At 41.0% G+C, this 24,263-nt stretch overlaps 1 protein-coding gene across 1 annotated transcript in view; it reads right to left on the bottom strand.

Annotated features, from left to right (window-relative positions):
- Positions 1 to 353: 353 nt before the first annotated feature.
- CHUK (component of inhibitor of nuclear factor kappa B kinase complex) overlaps positions 354 to 24,263 on the bottom strand; it is an 85,987-nt gene continuing 62,077 nt past the window's right edge. The window contains exons 14-21 of the mRNA XM_073686081.1: positions 23,419 to 23,480; positions 22,779 to 22,888; positions 17,401 to 17,450; positions 17,226 to 17,322; positions 10,874 to 11,021; positions 9,953 to 10,071; positions 9,028 to 9,127; positions 354 to 1,371 (exon numbers count right to left, since the gene is read on the bottom strand). Coding sequence (XP_073542182.1) covers positions 1,339 to 1,371; positions 9,028 to 9,127; positions 9,953 to 10,071; positions 10,874 to 11,021; positions 17,226 to 17,322; positions 17,401 to 17,450; positions 22,779 to 22,888; positions 23,419 to 23,480 — 719 coding nt within the window. The 3' untranslated portion in view covers positions 354 to 1,338. The remainder of the gene's footprint in view (positions 1,372 to 9,027; positions 9,128 to 9,952; positions 10,072 to 10,873; positions 11,022 to 17,225; positions 17,323 to 17,400; positions 17,451 to 22,778; positions 22,889 to 23,418; positions 23,481 to 24,263) is intronic.

Raw genomic sequence — 24,263 nt, forward strand, 5'->3', positions numbered from 1 at the left:
AAATGCCATTAAGAATGACGCAGTAAAACCAATGGAATTCTATTTGAACTTAGCAATTAGCGATTCAATGTTCACTGCTCTTCTTGACATCACTTAGCACCTGTGATGATTTAACTGGTAAATGGTTCATAGGTTGCAACCTGCAGTGTGAACAACAAAGAGATGGACGCTGTGTTCAGGTAAATGGTAATTATGAAAATTTGACAACTAATTGTTAAAGTGCAAAAAAAAAAAACAAACCTAACCGAATAAAAGTCATAGCAACTTGAACATACTTGAGCACAGTTTGAACACAAGAGACAACTGATGTTGAGAATGGTATTTTAATAAAGGCTACATATGGACAAATAACACCAACAAACGTGTCATAAAACTCTTCTTTCCACATGCCTTTAGCGTAATTGCAATCACTAAACATAGATGATTATAATCACTAATAAATAAAAATCTTATAGAACAGAACACAACCTATAACATAAGATAAAAGATATAATATGCACAAGTGATTACTCTGTATTTCGCTTTTCTCAATATCTTTACAAGACATAGGCCCAGCACACTATGCATTTTGAGGCTTTCCCCCTTTTCACTTCACATGCACGTTTGTTTTTATGCATGAAACGGATATGGAAAAAAGTTGCACTAAAGGTGCAAAGTATATTCTGAGTAATAATATTATTGAAATGAAGATAGATTAAAAAAACATGGTTTTTTTCTTTGAAAGAAAAGTGAAAATCATTTACATGTGAGAATCATATAAACATGCACAAGATGAGAAAAGCAAATGTATACAGGCAGGATTTCAAGGGTTAAATGTACAGTACCTGATACTGATGTTTCCTCTTAGAGGAAATATGAGTATTGCATATCTAACAGCAATCTTTCATAAAATTGAAATAATAGAAACTGGAGTTACACCTTGCAACTAAAATCTAATCTTTAGAAGAAAATACAATTGTGGTATTAATTAGTAAATCGTGAAAGAGTTGTCCTTCCTGTCACAATACTTTGCTTACTGTGATAGATCCAGAACATTGTGAAGGAAGGTACTTTAGATAAACTGATTTGCTTGCAACCCCATAAATGCTTTGTATTAATAATGAAATCTCTAGTACGGCTGTGCGTTGGGGAAAAGTGTTGGCTCTGTTCTTGCGAGGATGTCAGATGCTCTGTTCTTGCGAGGATGTCAGATGCTCTGTTCTTGCGAGGATGTCAGATGCTCTGTTCTTGCGAGGATGTCAGATGCTCTGTTCTTGCGAGGATGTCAGATGCTCTGTTCTTGCGAGGATGTCAGATGCTCTGTTCTTGCGAGGATGTCCGATGCTCTATTATCTTCATTTACGACTGCTGTAACCAGTTCCAGTCCATGCTCTGAACAAATTAAGCAAAAAAAAAAATAATGCTGAAGTAATATGTCACCATAAAACAGCAGCCAGCTCTCAAACAATGGGATGAAATTTCTTAATGGACCTTGCAATATTAAAGAGTCTGTCAGATATTTATACAGGTCACGATGGGTATCGATCTTTAATCCCTAATCACTTTGTAATTTGCTTTATTGTAAAATCCCTCACCATTCTCCCTATCCTGCTATTCCTTATATGTGCTTTTTTTCCTGTATCATTTCAGGAGAGTCTCAAATGGTATTAGGAGGTGGTTGGGGCTGCACTCGCTTCCCCTGACAGAGGCACAACACTGCAGTCACTCACCACAGCCTCTGTCCCGCCATTCAGAATCAATCGTGGTGATAGAGGAAGGGAAAAGTGACCGCAGCTTCATTAACAGCCTCCACACTTCTGTCCCCGCCACCCACCTCTTCAGTCCCCACCACCTCATTCACTGTAATTAATAATCATCGGGGGACGACGCTGGTGTCGTTCATCTCGCTTCTATCCCCTCAGCCTAATGATGTCTCATTTCAGCGAATGAGCCTGCAGTGGAGGCTGGAGATTCGTGGGCGGCAGGAACGAAGCTGTGGTCACGTCTCTCTGCCCTGACACCATCACTGCAATTCATTTGGGACGTTATCGGGGGGTGATAGATGATGTGGGAAGTGGCGGCAGTACCAGACACCTGTGATGTCCCATTTGAGACTCCCCTCAAACGAAACATCACAGGAAGTAAAGTAAAAAGAAACTGATATTAGGAATAAAAGCAAGTTGATCAAGAGGTTAGCGCTTAAAAATAGATAACTATAAAAGACATTCTATGTGTCAGACAACCCCTTTAAGGTACATTCCTAAATATGTGACTCCCATCTTGCACAAACTTGATGACTAAATATGACATATTCATATATAAAATTTTACACAAATAGCAAGTAAATATTTTGGTAGAATGGGTCTTTCATGGCAGCATTATGATAATCTGCAGGGCTTCACATAGAAAACAACCTCAAACCTATCTGCCTTCAGACATAGGACGTATCCTTTGGCTTCGGTCTGGTCGACCTCAGATTAATCAATTCAAGATCTGATATGAAATAAAAACAGCGTATACTCACCTTCCGCAGTGCGGCCATTCCTGGAAAGTGAAGTAACATTGCTGTGTAGTAACATGCCGGTTGCAGACAATGAGCGGCTGTTTTTCAGCTGCAGCCTTTACTATTTATATCAAAGCAGATGTCCGCCCTGACAGAATATTGATAAGCTCCAGCCAGACGGCAGCTGCTCATTGGCTACAGCTGGCATGTGACAAGCGACGTTGCTCTCCAGGAACGACGCCACTGCAGGAGGCGAGTATACACTGTTTTTATTTCATATCGGGTGCTGAATTGATTCAGCTGGGGTTGTCCCGTAGTCGACAGCTCCTTTAACAGGTAAATACAAACACATGGGCCGTGCACATGGTGAACAAGTCTGTAGGACAGTGTTCACACCACCAAAAGACTGAAACACGCAAGGACACAGTAAAACAAACGTATAAAAATACTCTGTTGTAAAAAAGTGGGCCATGCACATAAAATGCCGTCCTCTGCAGCATGTCCACATGGACATTACCTGTTAGATCTGCTCATATAGGTACTATACACATGATCAGTTTTTAAATACATCAGATAGGGACTGCTCTGATCTGGGTTACCTTGACGTTGGTAGAGCGGCTTAGTATACATTTTTTGCAAAAAACTTGTCAACTAAATACCCTGTTTTTTATCACCTTTTTACTAGCACTTGCTGTTTACTGTTACTTTTTTACAACAGAGTATTTTTATATGTTTGTTTTACTGTGTCCTTGTGTGTTTCAGCCCCTTTAACAGTGTAGGTGGCACAGCAGAGTGTACACAAGGGCCCTATGCAAGATGGATGACACCGCATAGATCACGATTGTGGCCACTGTTAGATGTGCACATGGATAACATATACATTAGATGCAAATACAGTGTGCACTTAGCCTCAGGAATAGAAAAAAATGAGGAAATAAAGTCATTGTAAATAAATTCATAAATAAATTTATGGGTAACTCACTTGTTTTTGTCCAGGGAAGTAATCACTGTAGTACATCAAAATTGTTGCTGTCTTGCTGCACTGACAAATGACAGTCCTACAATTTTAATGGTGAGCATGTGGCGTAGGATGCTCTGCCCCCTTTCTATTATGTCAAGGAAGATGCGCCCATAGTCAATATGTGTATCTAATAATGGAGATACTAAGGGTGCTGAGGAAAAAGAGGCCACTGACACTGCTGTCCACCATGTCTATCTAATCAATACTGGAAATACCAGAGGTGCTGAGGTAATAAGAGGCTGCTTGCACTGCTGTCCACCCTGTCCATCTTATCTAGTATGGGAAATACCAAAGTTGCTTCCAGGGCTGCTGAGGTAAGATGAGGCTGTTCACACTGCGGTCCATCTGATCTAATACTAGAGATGTCAGGTACGCTGAGGTAAAAAGAGGATGCTCACATTCCTGTCCACCATGTATTTTTTTTTTAAAACTTTCTACCATGTTTAGTCTAATACTGGGGATTCTAGGGCTGTTGAGGTAAGATGAGGCTGTTCACACTGCGGTCCACCATGTCTATCTGATCAATACTGGAGATACCAGGGGAGCGGAGGTAAGAAGAAGCAGCTCCTCACTGTTGTCCACCCTGTCTATCTTAGCTAGTACGGGAAACACCAGGGTTGCTGAGGTAAGAAGATGCAGTTTACACTCCTTTCTACCATGTCTAATCTAATACTGGAGATTCCAGGGCTGCTGAGGTAAGATGAGGCTGTTCACACTGTGGTCCATCTGATCTAATACTAGAGATTTCAGGTACGTTGAGGTAAAAAGAGGCTGCTCACATTCCTGTCCAACATGTATTTTTTTTAAAACTTAGTGACAGATGGACAGTACATGGTATAAGTTATTTCAAGGTCACTGTAGCGGAGCTTCCTACTACACAATCTCATAGGCACCTGTTCCATTAACATTCTAGGACTGTTTTTTGTCAGCGTAATATGACAGTGATTATTTAGATGTGCTAAATTGATTAGCTCTCTAGATAAAATGAATGTTATTTGAAAATTAAAGGTATTTAGGAATTTAATAAAAACATTTTCTTGGTTTATTTTTTTCATATTCAGGGAGAACACCTTTAAGTTTATATGAGCGCTCAACGTTGCAAACCAGTCATGACTGCAAATTGCAGGTGTGACTGGTTGGTGTTCAGTGTGTGTTTGTCTGAAAAGTGGATGAGGGCAGTAGCTGCCTACAGTGTACATGCACTCGTCTAGGCAGCAAATCAGAACAGACTAGTGCATGTTGCGATGGTTTTCCAGGTTCATGTGAAAAATAGCCCACATGTACCAGCACAATGCGCACACGCAAAGCACATCCACCGATATGAATTTAGCCTTAAAAAAACAGTTGAAGGGAACCCAAGAGGAGATTCAGGTTAACATGTATCAGACACTGGCTCAGTCATGTATGTTTTACTCTGAAACACTTTAGAATTTTACCATATTTCTGCATAAGTTTGACCTAAAACTACAACACATCTTTTAAACACAAGTCCTAAAATAGGTAAAGAGAATCAAATGAAACGAGAGATAAAAGATATATTTAACCCTTCACGACATATGATGTAAACTCAGGTCCCTGCCTTTGATGCGGCAAGCCCACATCTTCCTCCGTATATGTCGGCTGATTTGATCAGCCATCATGTGCCTACAACAGTCGCAGTTCGAGCTCCACCCGCGGCTGTTAACCTGTCAATTCAGTGTTAATTGAGTGTTCAAGCAATGAGAATCAGATTTGTCAAAGTGTATCATGGCACCAACAAAGGAGATTTCTAGGGACCTCAGAAGAAAAGTTGTAGATGCTCATCAGGGTGGAAAATGTTACAAAACCATCTCTAAAGAGTTCAGACTTCAGCAATCCAGTCAGACTGTGTACAAATAAAGGAAATTGAAGACCATTATTACCCTTCTCTAGGAATATACGAGTAGCAAAGATCACTCCAAGAGCAAGGCTGTTAATAGTATGCAAGATAATAAAGGAACCCAAAGTAACCTTTAAACAGCTGAATGCCTCTCTTACATTAACTAATATTAATGTTCATGAGTCCATCATCAGCAGGACACTGAACAATAATAGTCTTCGTTGTAGGGATTGTCAGGAGAAAGCCATTGCTCTCCAAAAAGAACATTGCTATCATTCTGCACTTTGCTAAGGATCACCTGGACAAACCAGAAGGCTACTGGTACAATATTTTGTGGATGGATGAGACCAAAATAGAAGTTATTGGTCTAAATTAGTGTTCTGTTTGGAGAAAGGATGTCACTTCATTAAAAATCTCATACAATCTGTGAAACATACGGTGGTGGTAGTATCACAGTTTGGGTCCGTTTTGCTGAATCCTGGGCCAGGACAACCGTCATCATTAACCCCTTTACCCCCAAGGGCTGTTTTCACCTTTATGACCAGGCCAAATTTTACAATTCTGACCAGTGTCCGTTTATGAGGTAATTACTCTGGAACGCTTCAACGGATCCCACTAATTCTGAGACTGTTTTTTCGTGACATATTGTACTTCATGATACAATAGTTAATAAATTACATTTCTCACGTGTCTACATCAGCACAATTTTTGTAACATCATTTTTGTTAGGAAGTTATAAGTGTTAAAAGTTGACCAGTGATCTCTCATTTTTCGAACAAAATTTACAAAACCATTTTTTTAGGGACCACATCACATTTGAAGTGACATTGAGGGGTCTATGACAGAAAATACTCAAAAGTGACACCATTTTGAAAACTGTATCACTCAAGGTGCTAAAAACCACATTCAAGAAATTTATTAACCCTTCAGGTGCTTCACCGGAATTACTGGAATGTGGAAGGAAAAAAATTAACATTAACATTTTTCACAAAAATTTTACTTTAGATCCCAATTTTTTTTATTTTCACAAGAGTAATATGAGAAAATTGACACCAAAATTTGTTGTGCAATTTCTCCTGAGCACGCCAATACCCCATTTGTAGGGAAAAAACACTGTTTGGTTGAACGGCAGGACTTGGAAGGGAAGGAGCGTCATTTTGATGTAAAATTTGCAGGAATAATTAGCGGACGCCATGTCGCGCTTGGAGAGCCCCTGATGTGCCTAAACAGTGGAAACCCCCCACAAGTGACACCATTTTGGAACCAAAACGCCTCAGGGAACTTGTCTAGATGTGTGGTGAACACCTTGAACCCACAGGTGCTTCACAGAAGTTTATAATGTTCAGCCGTGAAAATAAAGAAATCACATTTTCCACAAAAATGTTTTTCTAGCCCCAAATTTTACATTTTCACAAGGGTAACAGGAGAAATTGCTGAATTTCTTTTGGGGGGCAAGCAGCCAATAGCGCTTTTCCAGAGCTTTTGTACTACCAGTTACGAGGAAGCCCCTATATTTCCACTGACAGATGACGGAACTGAGTAGGGACTTGCTTTTTTGTGGATTGAGCTGAAGCTTAAGGAATATTTTACATAACATTTGGGACCACATTTATCCTGATCTCTACACTGAGCACTTATATTGGGGTTTCCATCTAAATCTGACAAAATTCAGATGAAACCCCCGAGGGATCCATTCACTCTAATGAGGCAGCAGACTTACTCTGTAGTCCGTCTGGCCTCTGTTCAGCATTGTCCTTCTTTTCAGAGGTTCACAAAACTGTGGCAGACTGTGCTTTTAAGCACGCCTTAAAAAGCAGACACCACCGGATCATAGGTCAGACGGAGTCCACAGTGCGTCCATCTGCCCCTCATGATAGTAAATATTCCACTCGGGCTTCTGTCGGAATCATGCATTTCAGATATTTACACGGAAACCCCGATGTAAGCACTCAGCGTAGTCCGCAGGATAAACGTGAGTCACGCCATACTGCGATTGTTGGGAGGCAGAATGGACAAATCAACAGCAGGTAAAACAATTGGTTTCATTTTTTTTTACGCCGTTCCTTGTACGGTATAAGTGATTAGACGACTTTATTCTTCGGGTCAGTGTGATTACAGCGATACCAGATTTATATTGTTTTTTTTTATGTTTGGCTGCTGTCCCACCCTAGAAGAGGCTTTTTTTTTTTTTTTTATTGCAAAAACTAGTTTTTGCATCTCCATATTTTAAGAGCTATAATTTGCAAAGGCAGGGCATTGCTATGCCTCATAACTGTCAATGCTGAACTGACTCAAATTAGTTAAGATCATTCACAGCGCATGATCTAACTAACTTGCTAATGCCTGGTGACCTGGATGTCGTAATGACGACATCGGGACACCATGGCAACGATCAGGCTCCCATGGATTCATGCGGGGACGCCGATACAAGAGCAGAGGGGGCTCCCTCCCTCTGTCTGCTAAATGCTGATCGCAGCATTTAGGGGGCTAAAGTGAGGGGAGCGGTGCGGGCACCGCTCCTGGCACTTAGCGCCGGGTGTTAGCTGTCAGAATCAGCTGACACCCGGCAGCGATCACCATCCAGTACGTACCCGGGTACGTCTAAGGTCTGGAAGTGGTTAATGGAACAATGAATTCTGAATTTTATCAGCAAATTTTAAAAGGAAAACGTCAGGAAATCTGTCCATAAGCTGAATCTGAAGAGAAGGTGGGACATGCAGAGACACAAAGACCCAAAGCCACAAAAGTCGGTCTACACAAGAATGGTTAAAGAAGAACAAAGTTGCAATTTTGGAAATGGTCACCTCAAAGTCCTGTCCTTAAAGGAACCTCACAGCGAATACAGGCAGCATGTATCAGACACTGGCTGTATGATCTCCGCCAAGTATGTTTGACTCAAACGCTGCAGTATTTCAGAAATAAACTGTTTAATAGCTGCCGGGGACTAAACCGTACGGGTGACTAGGTGGCTTGTCCCTGGCCACTCCCCCCATTGAATGATGGGTCTCTTTCTGCTTGCATGTATGGGGAGAGACCTGTCAGTCATTGGCAGTGGGAAGAGCGAAATTACCGTGGACCCGCCTTTTTGACTAGACACCAGTGGGTCTTGGTCCTCAGCAGCTTTTAAATTATGGTTTTCTCTGAAACACAGTAGAGTTTCAGAGTCAATTATGCATGGCTGAAATCATGCAGCCAGTGTCGGATACATGCTGCCTGTGGATCGGTAACATGTCAGGTTCACTTTAACCCTACAAAAATGTTGTGGAAGGGCCTGATGCAGTAGCTTATGTAAGAAAACAAACAACATAACAGAAATTAAGCGGTTTTATATGGAGGAATAGGATAAGATTCCAGAAGGGTGAAGTACAGAACTAATCAACAATTACCGGAAACATTTAGATCCAGTTTTTGCGGCACAATGAGGTCACACCAGATATTGAAAGAAATGTTTCACATACTTTTACAACTCAGACATCTGATATTGGATCATTTTCTTCATTTAAAATATGACACAATCTAATATTTTTGACAAATTTATTTGATTTGGTTCTCTTTTAACTTTTAGTTTTAGGTTAGAGTTCTGTAGAAATATGGAATATTCTGAAGGGTTCACAACTTTCAAGCACTACTGTACAGCTATGCATACTTATATATTTACACACTTACAACTAAGCTTTTTTCTTGTTCCATTGTGCTCTCCATTATCAAGGTGCTGAGCTGCTTCTGATAAAACAGGTTTTCATCTATTGCACGTTTAAAGGGCTCTCTAAAAATGAGAAAGTTATGATTCAGTAATTTATTTATTACATGTTAGTTGGAAAACTAGTGCAAAGTGCATAATACGCAGCTGAGGGAAAACATATAAGAGATTTTTGTGCCAGAATGCAGGAGTAATTTACGCGAAAAAACTGTCTTTCATTACTTATACCATATTTATGATAGGGCAGGGCTTATTGGGAAAAGAGTGGCTTAATATGCAACACCGTATGTCAAAATTGTGGCACACATTTCTAGCATAGAGCAAAGCAACTAATAACTGGTGTGAACTTAGACTAGACAGTCTTACAGTACGCCAGATTTATCAAACACAATAATAACCACCATGATAGATCTGGAACCTTTTAAGACTATATTCCAGTTCATCTCTTTAGGTTTTTGTTTCAGTTTTTTTGCGCTCTGTACTAATATGGGTGTAGCCCCCATTTTCTTTTAGCTGAACAATACATTCATATGGTTCCCCATGGCTGGCTGTCCGTTATTCGGGTCTCAGTCCATATTCACATTACGTCACTTGACACATGGTAAGGTTTTAATATTAGAGCTTAGGACCGTCCCGAATAGGGTAACCGTGACGTGGTGGGATGGCTTTTAGTTTTTTTTTAATCAAAATTATGTTAACCAAGCACCCTATATTATTTTCATGCACTATTGCTATTCATTTATTTACTGTAAAATAAGTATTTGCTTATTTTGTTTTTTATCTTAGGTTTTAACATTTTAAGACAGCATAGTCTATGAATCACACCGTAATGATAATTGTGCCCAACTTTCCAAAAATTATAGCTAATCCTCTAATTATACAGCATCATACTTGTTCTTGTCTTTTGGGATCAGCATGGATGAAAGAGCCTGTGGAGAATTGGGGTCCGACCAGCCTGATCGATGCGTTTCTAAGCTGGAAGATCCTAGAGAGCGTGCAGAGCTTTGAGTCTAAAATGAGAAGAAACAGGGTTGTTATTTCTACACTTAACAAGATACACATTGCATCGATGATTGTGCCAATGTACATGCAACAACCACTCCACCTCTGCATGTCTAGTACGTGATAAGAAATCATTTATGCTTCCTTCTACTCTTCTCTGCGGTATTCACGCTCTTCCCCTCCCTTCTGGGGTTGACCATTACATTTACAATGTGTTAATGTTACTAAATGGAAGTGAAATTCTGATGCAGAAAAAGCATACCCCCCGTAAAAGTAGGTTAAATCAGTGTAGGGACAGATGGCAGTCTGGAGAATTGTGTTGTGGCAGCCTTTTAAGAAGCACCACCACAGCCAGAAAAAATAAGGAGTTTTAACCCTTCTACATGAACAATATGGCAGTAAGGAGATCTGAAACAATAGGAGAATGTATATCACTGTTTTGCAAAGCATTATGGTTGCTTTCAATTTCTTAATTTTAAGGAGTATTCCTGTCTTTAACATTTATGGTATATGGACAGGATATGACTTCCATGTGTAGTAAAAGTACCACCAATGGGACCTGCATCCATCTTGAGAACGGAGCCTTGACCCCAGCTGTAGTCAGTGGAGTAGGGTCAGAATTAGCAAAACAAATCAGGACTCGGTTCTTAAAATAATTGCAGGTCCCACTGGTCAAATCAAATCTACTATACATTAAAGAGATATCATGTGGTTATACTATAAATTTATGGGTAAGGAATATCCTATAAGGAAAAAAAGAGAGCCAACGCCTCAAAACACCTAGTGACTACGATATTTTACAATACTTACACAAGCTATTTTCAGAAGGTGCCATATCTCTCGTTGCCTTTTAGCCTGCATCTGCATCAGTGAATTGTCTGCTTCCTTTATATTATTCACAGTCATCTCAATTTGAGGCAGTAAATCAATAATTTTCTGTTTACAGCCAAGAAGCCGGCTAAAGAAACAACATGTAATATATGGATCAGGTTACAAGGAAAAAGGTTTGCGTTCTCATTGGAAAACCAATTTATTGTCGAGTTCATTGGAGGTCAGTGGCACATTGGGTATAGGAGTCTAAAACTAAGCCCCAAATAGTGTATGCTCCTATCAGCTACATCACTAGTGCAAGCACTGCGCTAAACCAGCATGTACTCAGGGAACAGGATGAGCAGGGACAGAAATGAGACCACTTTCTGGAGGGATAAAAAAAAAAAAAGGAAAAAAACCCCAAAACAATCCACGGTCAAGAATATATGCACCATCCAATGAGAATCAGGCTGGTTAAAGATAACTACAGAAACACGCGTGGGAGACATTTTTCCTTATGAATTCAATGTGGAAAGAATTTCCATGGCAATTTAATGGTGAGTACGCAAAAAAAAAAAATAAATAAATTTATGTGCAACTGGAGGAGTACAGAGGCAACTTGGCATGTCCTAAAAGCAAGGGTGGAAAACCTTAGGTCCCTTTTGTACAGGACCCGGGCAAATTCCTGGGGACAAACCGTGCTTTGGCCGGCAGCAGTGTTTTGATGGCCACCGGCATTTAAATATCTTCTTGCTCAATGAGCACTACTGAACGCTGAGGCGCATACAATGAAAGATTACGTCCTGACACCAGTGACCGCGTAAAGACTTACTTTGTAGCCGGAGTTAGCGCACAATTTGTACTGTTACATTACACATCGCTAAGAATCAGCCCCATCTGTAGCCCTTAAATATTAATAAAAAGAAGTGGGATAAAAAGTTCTGCAACACTCTAATTAAAATGTACACTAGTGCTCAGGACACTATAGTCGACAAGACGTGGCCTAGGCCTTCCTGAACAAATATATCCTTAAAACAAATATTTATTATGTTCTATTAAAAACACCAAAAATACAACACAGTAAAAGTTTCTATGTGGGATAGTTCATCGGGATGACTACAGCTGATATAAACAGATACTCAAAAGGTGTAGATCTGTCCTAAATAATATGATAAATGAATCCAGTAGACCTATACAGAATAGTCTGGATGGCCTACAGATGTCATACACAAATACTCAATGGTGTTGATTTGTCCAAGATAATAAAAATGAATCCAATAGACCTGCATATCGTGTATATAGGTCAGAAGTACTGAATGCTATAAATATCCCAGGCAACAGGGCTGTGGAGTCGGTAAACCAAACCTCCGACTCAGACTCCTCAACTTCCATGACACCGACTCCAACTCCGACTCCCTCATACATGGCTCATGTTTAAGTGATAAATTTACTGTAGCACAGATTCATCTCAGCTAAAAGTCTAGACCCTTAGATCAGGAATAGGACAGACTTTTATAGGACATTTCATAACCTTCCCAAATTCTTATGAAAAAATATTCCCCACAAACTACTGTAATGTAATGTTTTCCGCAGCGCTTTACAATTCAGACAATTTACAGATATTATAGGCTCTGTCCCCATTGGGGCTCACATCTACATGTCCTATCAGTATGTCTTTGCAGTGTGGGAAGAAACCCACGCAAACACGGGGAGAACATACAAACTCCTTACAGATGTTGTCCTTGGTGTGATTTGACCCAGGACCCCAGCGCTGCAAGGCTGCAGTGCTAATCACTGAGCCACCGTGTACCCAAATTATTGGGTACACTCCGATTCAGACTCCACCAAAATGGGCACCGACTGACTCCACAGCCCTGCCAGGCAACACCAAAAACAACTTGTGAAACCCTAGTTCCTAGGCTGATACTGCCTAGTCAAGAGGTTGGCACCCTAGATATATGAGATATGGCACCCCCACTCAAGGGTGGCTCTCCTTAGTTGTCCCTGATCCAACTCAAAGATGTTATGTTACCTGTATGTAATTTAGCTTACATCAGGTATGTAAATACTATGGGTGCCCATTGTAATAAATGATAGAAAAAATGACTTATCATTCAATGTTTGTACTTCGAATAGTTGCCTCACTGCCTAGACGTGTTTCCCCATCTTGTAAGTTCATCAGGAGTCTTGCTGTCTCAGCAGTGAAAAGATAATCACAGGCTCATTCTGATGTGCCCGAGCTAGGAGTGTCTGGGCTTTAAATATGCCTCCAAAATCAAAGGTTAGGCTGAGACAAGCCATTCAGGAAAGGTTCCCACCCCGTACTGCAGGTTTTCCCTGCCCCCCAACATCATGTGCGCATGCACAAAGGGGAGTGGACTTTTTTTTGGATACTAGAGGTCGTAGTTCTTCCCTCTGTAGGCGATTATGCTTTCTTGTAATGCTTACAAGTGTACCATCGGCCAATGCGTTCCATGCTGGATCACACTAATGCCCATTCTTTGTGCTGTGTCATTGCATGAATCAGGATGCCGTTGGACGTCACGCTTCAACGCACTTCTGGATCTGCTGTCGTCACTTCCTCCCTTCTGCTTGCGCTATGTCCAATGTTGTTAATGTGATCAAAGAGGCAGGTGCATGGAGCTTTATACATGGATCTTCGGCTCGATTATTGAAGGTTCCAATTACCCTGATATTGTTCATGTACGGTTTATCTTTGGGATTATGAAAAAGGGAAAGTATGTCTTTCCCTGGGGTATGGGAGTATAACAAGTCAAGAACCTGTTGAGGGTACTCCCTTATCCTGGAATTTACGATATACATCAGCTGTCTGGACTTTGAAATCACCCGTTTGGGAACAGTTCTTCAGGATGCAGAGAAACTGGCCCTTAGGTATTCCTTTTTTAAGGCTAATGGGTGGAGGCTGTCCCACTTTAATAGGCTGCTGGTAGCAGTTGGTTTTCGATAGGTGCACGTTCTGAGGCTACAATCTTCCTCCTTCCATATGGCGAGATCTAGAAATGTGATCTCATTACACTGTGTGCAGAATTATTAGTCAAGTTGTGTTTTAGAGGATTATTTTTATTATTGATCAACAACTATGTTCTCAATCAACCGAAAAGACTCATAAATATCCAAGATTAATATTTTTGGAAGTTGGAGTGTTTTTTTTTTTAGATTTGGCTATCTTAGGAGGATATCTGTTTGTGCAGGTAACTATTACTGTGCAGAATTATTAGGCAACTTAATAAAAACCAAATATAATCCCATCTCACTTGTTTATTTTCACCAGGTAAACCAATATCAGTGCACAAAATTTAGAAATAAATATTTTTGACATGCAAAAACAAAATCCCCAAAAAATAGTGATCAATATAGCCACCTTTCTTTATGATGACACTCAACAGCCTTCCATCCATAGATTCTGTCAGTTGATTGATCTGTTTTCGATCAACATTGCGTGCAGCAGCCACCACAGCCTCCCAGACACTGTTCCGAGAGGTGTACTGTTTTCCCTCCCTGTAGATCTCACATTTTATGATGGCCCACAGGTTCTCTATGGGGTTCAGATCAGGTGAACAAGGGAGCCATGTCATTATTTTTTCTTCTTTTAGACCCTTACTGGCCAGCCACGCTGTGGAGTAGTTGGATGCATGTGATGGAGCATTGTCCTGCATGAAAATCATGTTTTTCTTGAACGATACCGACTTCTTCTTGTACCACTGCTTGAAGAAGTTGTCTTCCAGAAACTGGCAGTAGGTCTGGGAGTTGAGCTTCACTCCATCCTCAACCCGAAAAGGTCCCACAAGTTCATCTTTGATGATACCAGCCCATACCAGTACCCCACCTCCACCTTGCTGGCGTCTGAGTCGGAGTGGAGCTCTCTGCTCTTTACTGATCCAGCCTCTGGCCCATCCATCTGGCCCATCAAGAGTCACTCTCATTTCATCAGTCCATAAAACCTTTGAAAAAATCAGTCTTAAGATATTTCTGGGCCCATTCTTGACATTTTATATTGTTTCTTGTTCATAGGTGGTCGTTTTTCAGCCTTCCTTACCTTGGCCATGTCCATGAGTATCGCACACCTTGTGCTTTTTGATACTCCAGTAACGTTGCAGCTCTGAAATATGGCAAAACTGGTGGCGAATGGCATCTTGGCAGCTTCACGCTTGATTTTCCTCAATTCATGGGCAGTTATTTTGCGCCTTTTTTGGCCAACATGCTTCTTGCGACCCTGTTGGCTATTTGCCATGAAACGCTTAATTGTTCGGTGATCACGCTTCAAAAGTTTGGAAATTTCAAGACTGCTGCATCCCTCTGCAAGACATCTCACAATTTTGGACTTTTCAGAGCCCGTCAAATCTCTCTTCTGACCCATTTTGCCAAAGGAAAGGAAGTTGCCTAATAATTAAGCACACCTTATATAGGGTGTTGATGTCATTAGTCAACACTCCTCCTCATTACAGAGAAGCACATCACCAGATTTACTTAATTGGTAGTTGGCTGTTAAGCCTATGCAGCTTGGAGTAGGACAACATGTATAAAAAGTATCATGTGATCAAAATACGCATTTGCCTAATAATTCTGCACGCGGTGTAGTGTTGCATTCAAAGGTAAACTTGAGACCAATTATGTTTATTTTGAGACATTCAACGAATGACTGAAAATCAGCCTCTGAGCCAGACGAAAGACAACATATTTGTTCTATGTATCTGGCCCTGGATGTCCACCAACAAAGGTATTATCAAATCTGTCTACGAAAGAGAGGGCAGTGCTTCACTGGAGAGGACTAGTCTTAAAATTGGTATAAAAAACCAAGGAACTGTATTAGAAGAACACCAACAATTAGAGAGGCTAAGCGAAGGGTCAATAGTGGTGCGCTAAACCGAAAGAAGCTCAATGGACAAGTGGGAACATTTACTACCAACTAGTGATGAGTGAGAATGCTCAGATATCGGGCATTTTCCGCTTGTTTAGCAGCTGTGTATCAGCCATGAAACATGCAGCTGCGGGTACACGCACATTTGACTCGAACACACCCGCTATTGTATCCGAACTCGAGCGCGCTCGAATAACACAGTATCCGAGCATGCTCGCTCATTACTACTACCCACCCACTCAGGAAAAATAAAGGGAAAAAGCTTGGCCAGCAGACCTGAGATTAATTTTGCTGTGGCTAACAGGCCTTCTATACGGGGGCAATAAGGCCATAGGAGCCCAGATATGGAATATAGTTATCTCATCAGTACAGAAACTGCAAGGAAAAATAAGGAACTTTTTTACATATGTGATTTGTGAAGCTAGGGAAAGCGTGTACAGATTACTGCCATTGTAAATACCATCATCTTACCTTTCACAATAGACACCGCTAATGTGTCCATATCAGTACTCTAAGCTGGAGACATAACACTTCTATTACTTAGGATTTTACTACTTAGTTTTCTGATCTATTTAAAAAAAATGTTAGCGGTCTGATTTTTAGATAAGTTGTGCCCTGCACCAAATAAAAAAAAAGTTGGCAACTCCAAGTTGGAATAAGAGGATACAAAAGTGAATGAGAAAGGAGTTGGGTCTGACCAGTGGCGAGTGCAGTAACCATACCTCACCTCTGAAAAGCACGTAATGCTTCATTACCCAAGGTGGTAGAAGCAGGAGAGCTGGTAAAGTGAGGCGGGGCGGCTAGGGCTGACAGGTGAATTCCAGGGTTACGAAAAGAGTGCACCAGAAGCTAGAAAAGATGACTGAAAGGTTCTTGTTTATCCCTAGGGCAAGAGCACTGGTACAGCTTTTCTTCATTGAGCTGGGTATTCAACAGTACAGTAGAGATGACCGTGTTTGCTCAGCATGTGGAAGGATAGCAGAGACTGTAATACATCAGTGTTTATGACAAACGGGGAAAAAACAACATAAAATAAATTTTTTCTAGAGAAAAGCAAGAATATCTATCACGTACGAATACCAAACTACACAATGAATTCGTGCAGGGCCTCAAGGATGAACCATAACCTTCTTATTTTTTGCTTAGTGTTAGGCTCTCAGTAGCAGCAGCCCACACCCAATGTGCCAGTGCCCCCCAATGACAGAATAAAATAATATATTGTCTACATTTACTAAGTGCTGGAGGCTTTTTCAAGAGGAAACAGTGTAGTGGTCATTTAGAACTACTGCTAGAGTAATAGATTTTATAGGAGTCTCATTTTCCTTTTATGATTCAACTTTATAGTATAATTGTGTAGTAATTTCACCACTTCTGAATCCATCCAGCTCCTCCTCAGGCAGGAGATCTACAGAATATTACATCATTTTAACACACTCACAATGGCACTTTATTTTTGTCCACTAATCTAAGTACCTTAAATGTCCAAAAAGCTCCTTTAGAACCTTATCCTGGCCCTGCACAGTGAGTACAATTGTTTTAACCATCTCTGTACTATCACTGTAGGCATTATCTGCAAGAAAAAATAATAATCATTATTCATGCTAAATCTTAATCTGGTGTGCAGACATCACGTAGTGAGATACTGTACCTGGAGCTCGTGGCTTTAATTGCTTGTATAATTCTATAGCCTTCTGTTCCCTGAATAAAGTGAAAGGAAAGATAACATCTGTGGAAAAGATTCTCCTACCTAAGGAAATGCTATAACAAAAAAGCTTTACAAAAATCCGCAGTCTGGAGAAGATTGATTTTTTTGTAATTCGTTCCACATAAATTCAGCAAAATGGTGGCCATCTGTGGCAGCCATCCTTTTTTTTTATAAATTTATCTTTATTAAGTTTTGAGAAAAAAAAATACAAATGCAAACACAGGGCACTAATTGTACCAAAAGTTGTGAGTCAAACAAGACCATATAGAAATAACAATAAACAGTATTTTCATAGCATTTGAAATAAAATAAAGAGAAGTCAACACAATCCAAGATAGAGTCACAGGTTGTACATTGGTTCAACGTGTTTTAGAATGTGCCAGCGTGGTGACTCAAAATACAACAATAAATCATTACATACTCATGGAAATTAACTAAGAGGGATAATAAAAAAAAGCAAGAGAAATTAAACTAAAAACACAAACACACACAAAGGCAAAGGAGGATGGGATGTATGGGGAAGAGGGTAAGGAGAACGTCAGAGAGGCTCCTAAAGTGTAGACTTAGTCCAGTATTAAACTTCAGCCAATAGAACCATGTTTTGTAGAATTTGTTATGGAAGTTATTGATCGTGGAGGTGAGCTCCTCCATTAACATAATCTAATTGATTTGGAAAACCAGAGTGAGATTGTCGGGATAGAGTCACTTTTCTATAACAAAGGAATGCACGCTCTAAATCATATGTCTCAGTATCGAGTTTTTATACGTTTTTAAAGAGATATCACTGTGATGGAGAAGTATGAGAGCTGGGTCAATGTCTGAAATAAGATCAGTGAGTTTACGAATCACTAATTGTGCTTTAGCCCAGAAAGGAGAAGGGAGTTTGCAGGTCCAGAAAATAATTAACAGGTCACCCTCCTCCTCCTCACATCTCCAACACATGAGACTAGCATTTGGAAACAGAGTGTAGGTGAGTTGAAATTGGAAGCGTGTTTTAGACTGATCCAGGGGTTCAATCAAGAGGGGATATGAGAATGACAGAGTAGGTCTTAATGGGCCGGTATTTGAACATTCCACCTCAAAGATTGATTTATCGTTTGTATAAAAGGCTCTGAGTGGGAGAGTGAAGAAAGTGTCCTAAGGGTGAAGTACCGTATTTTTCGGACTATAAGACGCACTTTTATCATCCAAAATTTTGGAGGAAAATGGGGGGTGCGTCTTATAGTCTGAATGTTGGGGGAGGGGGGGGGTATGTATGTATATATATATATATATATATATATATATACAGGGTGTGGGGGGAGCGGTAGCTGTGGAGGAGCGGGGCACAGGAGGCAGCTGCTAAAGAAAATGAATATTCACTGCTCCTTAACAGCGGCACACAGCTTAGCCGCAGAAGGCTCCTGCTGTTGCCGGAATCGCCTGTGCCCTCTGTTAAAGGGCATGAATATTCAACCTCTCTCCACGCCCATGGGCGTGGGGAGGGGTGAATATTCATGCCCTTTAATAAGCGGGCACACGCGATAGCCCGGCAGCAGCAGGAGCCTTCTGCGCTCCGCTGTGTGCCAGCTATTAAGCAGCATGAAGTCACTGCTCCCAGCGCACAGAGTCCAGGCGTGGGGAGCAGTGACTTCCGGCTGCTGATCTGTCTCCTTGTGCGCATGGCAGTGACGCCATGCGCGGCTCACATGGAGAGATCAGTGCAGGCAGACCGGACGCAGCGCTGGAGGAGAGAAGAAAGGTGAGTAGGAGTGTTTATTTTTTTTTTTATGTGCAGCTTGATGGGGATTAGGGGGACCATGTATAACAGGATAAAGATTAGGGATGCCATGCATACCAGGACAGGGATGAGGGGTGCCATGCATACCAGGACAGGGATGAGGGGTGCCATGCATACCAGGATAGGGATGAGGGGTGCCATGCATACCAGGATTGGGAATGAGGGGTGCCATGCATACCAGGATTGGGGATGAGGGGTGCCATGCATACCAGGATTGGGGATGAGGGGTGCCATGCATATCAGGATTGGGGATGAGGGGTGCCATGCATACCAGGATGGGGATTACTGGGCCATGCATACCAGGATTGGGGATGAGGGGTGCCATGCATACCAGGATTGGGGATGAGGGGTGCCATGCATACCAGGATTGGGGATGAGGGGTGCCATGCATACCAGGATAGGGGATGAGGGGTGCCATGCATACCAGGATAGGGGATGAGGGGTGCCATGCATACCAGGATAGGGGATGAGGGGTGCCATGCATACCAGGATAGGGGATGAAGGGTGCCATGCATACCAGGATAGGGATGAGGGGTGCCAAGCATACCAGGATAGGGATGAGGGGTGCCATGCATACCAGGATAAGGATGAGGGAACCATGCATACAGGATTGGGGATGAGGGGTGCCATGCATACCAGGATTGGGGATAAGGGGTGCCATGCATACCAGGATTGGGGATGAGGGGTGTCATGCATACCAGGATAAGGATGAGGGGTGCCAGGCATACCAGGATGGAGGGGTGCCAGGCATACCAGGATGGAGGGGTGCCAGGCATACCAGGTTGGAGGGGTGCCAGGCATACCAGGATGGAGGGGTGCCAGGCATACCAGGATGGAGGGGTGCCAGGCATACCAGGATGGGGATGGGGACCACGTATAAAAGGAAGGGGGGGGGCATATATACCAGGATGGGGGATATTGTCAGAATTGGGGGACATTAACCCTATACCAGTGTCAGCAGAAGACCCCCTCTCCCTTAAAAGTGCATCATGACCACATTTTTTGCTTAAATTTTTTTTTTATATTTTCCTCCTCTAAAACCTAGCTGCGTCTTATAGTCCGAAAAATCCGGTAGTCAAGACAACCTGAAGCTATTCTTTTGAAGGCCATAAGTTTCCTTGTCCAAATGTGTCACTCCAAAATAGACATTGTTAAAACAGGAGTGAAAAATGTCATCCTGCATTCCAGAGGGAAAAAGCGGATTACCCAAGATAGGGTACATAGAGGCAGCATTGATGAATGAACAGAGGGATTATTGCAGCATGCAAAAGTGGTCCCAATTAAAGGATGAGTTTTGAGTGTAGAAACCCTAGATAGATCTAGCCAAGGGACAGTTATTAGAGGGATGTTTGCAAAACTTTGTTCAATCCCAACCCATGCTTTTCCAAACCCGTTCCAACACCAATCCAGAATTCTAGAAAGGTGAGAGGCAACGTAATATGATCTGAAATCAGGTAGCGCTACACCCCGAGGACTTTGGACGATACAGTGTGGCCCTACCGATACTTGGAGGTTTACCTAACCATATGAATTTAGTTTGGACCACAGCGAGACCCCTAAAGAAGGACGAGGGAATGCCGATCAGGAGAGCCTGATTGACGTATAAGATGCGAGGGAGAATATTCATCTTAAAGATTGCGCTTCTGCCAAACGATGTAAAAGGCAATCCCCATCCATTTATAGCAGTCCCTCTGCCTGCACCGAATTAAGTAACATAGGAAAATTAAGAAAGTACATTAGTTTAATGTCAATGGTAACAATATTACTAAATATTTTATACCTGACTTAGCCTATTTAAAACTAAAAGGCGGTTTTCAAGGATGCCAGGACGGAATGTGGAATATTAATGTTCAAGGCTTCTAATTTGGAAAAGTTAATTTTAAAATTTGAAAGGCTATTGTATATACTGAATTCTGTCATCAAGTTAGGTAAGGAAATAGTCAGTTTATTGATGAAAAAAGCAGGTCGTCTGCATAGGCAGTAATCTTGTATGGAGAGCCACGAATGCAGGAACCCACTCTGTTATTGTTAGACCGAATTCTCCTAAGAAAGGGTTCCAATGTGAGAATGAAAACCAGAGGGGAAGGCTAGAAATAAGATGGGGAGAAAGATTCCAGGAACAACTTATAATATGTTAGTGAAAACCCATCTGGGCCGGGGGCTTTCCCTGATTTGGTTTCTTTTACAGCTGTTTGTAGTTCCCCTATAGTAAATGATAGTTGGAGGAAATCTATTGCAGCTTCTGACAAAGAGGAGAAGCCAGACTCCTCAATGTATGTTTGAATGCGTGATTTAAAGTCGGCACTTTGTGTAGAAGGATTAGTTGAGTCTACTGAGTAAAATGAAGAGTAAAAATTTTTAAAACTCTACGACGTCAGAGAGAAGGTGCTTGTGTCTTTGATCCATGAGTGAAGGGATATATGTGTTAACTCTCTGCATTCTTAGGGCTCTAGCCAGAGACTTACCACTTTGATTGCATTGTTCATAATAATGACGACGGCATTTAGTGAGGTCAGCTTTTGATTTGTATAGGAATAAGGAACGGAGAGATTTACGTTTGACTATCAAAGACCTTCCTATGTCATCAGACAGAGTGTTTGTGTGATCCCTATAGGTTTTCAATCTCTCCCAGCAGACAGGTGATCTCCTGAGCACGTTCTCTTTTTTACGGGCGCCATGCTTAATGAGGATACCTCTAATCAAACACTTGTGTGCCTCCCACACAGCACAGGGTCCGTACCCTCAACAGAGTTTACTGGGAAATGTGTGTCCAGGGAATTTTGAAAATCTGTCCTCACGACTGGATCATCGAGGAGGGTTGAGTTCAGATGCCACTGGCACTGTCTGGCTCTAAAGGCAGGAAGAGCTTCTGAGACACTAACAAGTGAGTGATCCAAGAAGATGACATTATCTATATTGGCTCCAAGAAGCAAAGAAATGTCCTGATGTCTTAACAAGAAATAGTCGATTCTTGTATAGACATCATGAGAGTTAGAATAGAAAAAGAAGTCTCTGTCTGGAGAAAGCCCAGAGCATAAAAGACATTCTATTTGCGAAGCATAACTTCATGCGGATTTGCCCAGGAAAATTCAAATTATGTCTGATCCACTTATCTCTAGTAAGTATGCTTCATGATTGAACTTGTTCTTACAGTTGATTGTGCCACATATTTACTGCAAATTGACATGGCATTTTGGAAAGCATCATACTACTGACCAGCAGCTGCACAGTACACAAACATCCAGACTCAGACTGCGGTGTACAACCAATGAAATCAATATTGTAACCATCTACCTTACTTTTGTAACTTCTTGCCAACTCTTTTTTAAAAAATATCCATTGCTCCATTCTCACTACCAGTCAAGAATGAACAGCATGTGCCGCAATGTTAATACTGAATAAAAGCATTGTCAGGCTTTACCTTTCAGGTTACCTTGGTATTTCTATAATTATTAAAATTCTTGCCATTTCACAATTCCTCAAGTCACATCAGGTCCACATTGCAAAGAAAACCCCAAAACATGCAAATACTGAATCTTACAGGTGCTCCATAACATCCCCTTGTCTGCGAGCATAGGGACTCCGCTGCAGTTCAACTATCTCGGTGTGAAGGCCCATTATTTGGTCATCCAGGAAGGAAATTTCTCCAGCCTGTGTATACATAAAACATAAGATCAAAAAAGTGCATTGTAATCACATAAAACTGTACTTGTCTGATGATGAGCTTAGGAGCCCCAAACCACAAGCAAAATAGGAGAGCACTTTGGAAACAAGAAAGACTAGGGTGAAATATTGTTGTGCTGGTAGCAAGGGAAGAGTAAGTCACCAACATCAAAAATCCATGTCATGTTTAAGACAGCACCGCGATATGATACATGATATCACAGACTCTGATCCAGATTCTTGATTCTATGGGAACTATTGCATTGTATTAGTAACATTTCCAGCAACTAGAATTTATTTTCATTGAATTGAAAAGGTAAAAAAAACCTCAACGCCTTTGTCGAGTTTCAACTTTGCAATACATATGCCGTTTTTGAGTCTACATTTTTAACCACACCCCCACCCAAAAAATTACAACTGGAAACAAAAATTGTGATGCTTTCCTACTTCTCTCTCTTGTTGAAAAAAATGTTTTTAAATTAAAAAAACAAACAAAAAAAAATCCCAAAACCTAATACCTTTGCACAACCAACTGCTCGATCTTCCATTTCTTTCCAGGCTCTCAACATCTTTTCAGATGCTAAAAGACAATATATAAAATTCACCACATTATAAAACAACCAAAAGACAGTCCATCTTTTATGCCAATATCTGGTACATTTCTAGAGTCATCCAAAATAACAAATAAAAGAATCATATGAATTAAAGGAGCTTCATGACATTGCTACACCCAAAACGTCCTATCACATCAATAGAAATATGTACTTGTAAGCAGGGCTGTGGAGTTGGCGTCCATTTTGGTGGAGTTGGTATAAAATGGACCAACTCCTAAAATATATAATAAATTGGGTAAAGTAGTTAAATGATGTACTGTAAATTTTTCATAAACATTTGGGAAAGTTATGAAATGTCCTATAAATGTCTGTTCTATTCCTGATCTAAGGATCTCAGCTTTTAGTTGAGATGAATCTGTGCTGCACTTTATGTACATGCGCAGTAGTGAGGCCGTGCTGTAGAGTTGTAGTTGTAGAGTTAGCGTCGGAGTCGGAAGTCAGGGAAATTGAGGAGTAGAAGGTTTGGCTTACCGACTCCACAGCTCAGCTTGTAAGGGCTGAGCACAAACATCCTGAAAAGACTAAAGAGGGATTGGATTAGTTTGGGCTAAAGTCTGAACTTCATAAATATACAGCTGAAGTTATAAATCTATATACACTTAGATTGAAGTCATTAAAACTATGGCAACAAAATATAGTTTTAGCATTTTCTTCAACAAATGTTCACAAACCAATAATTTCATTTATAATTAAAATATCAGATTGTAACTGGTCCAAAGTTAACATACACCAAGTTGAATACCTTAGGA

The sequence above is a fragment of the Phyllobates terribilis genome, unplaced genomic scaffold, assembly GCF_046119375.1.
Source record: "Phyllobates terribilis strain yellow unplaced genomic scaffold, ASM4611937v1 Scaffold_5__5_contigs__length_657084704, whole genome shotgun sequence".
Taxonomy (NCBI): Eukaryota; Metazoa; Chordata; class Amphibia; order Anura; family Dendrobatidae; genus Phyllobates; species Phyllobates terribilis.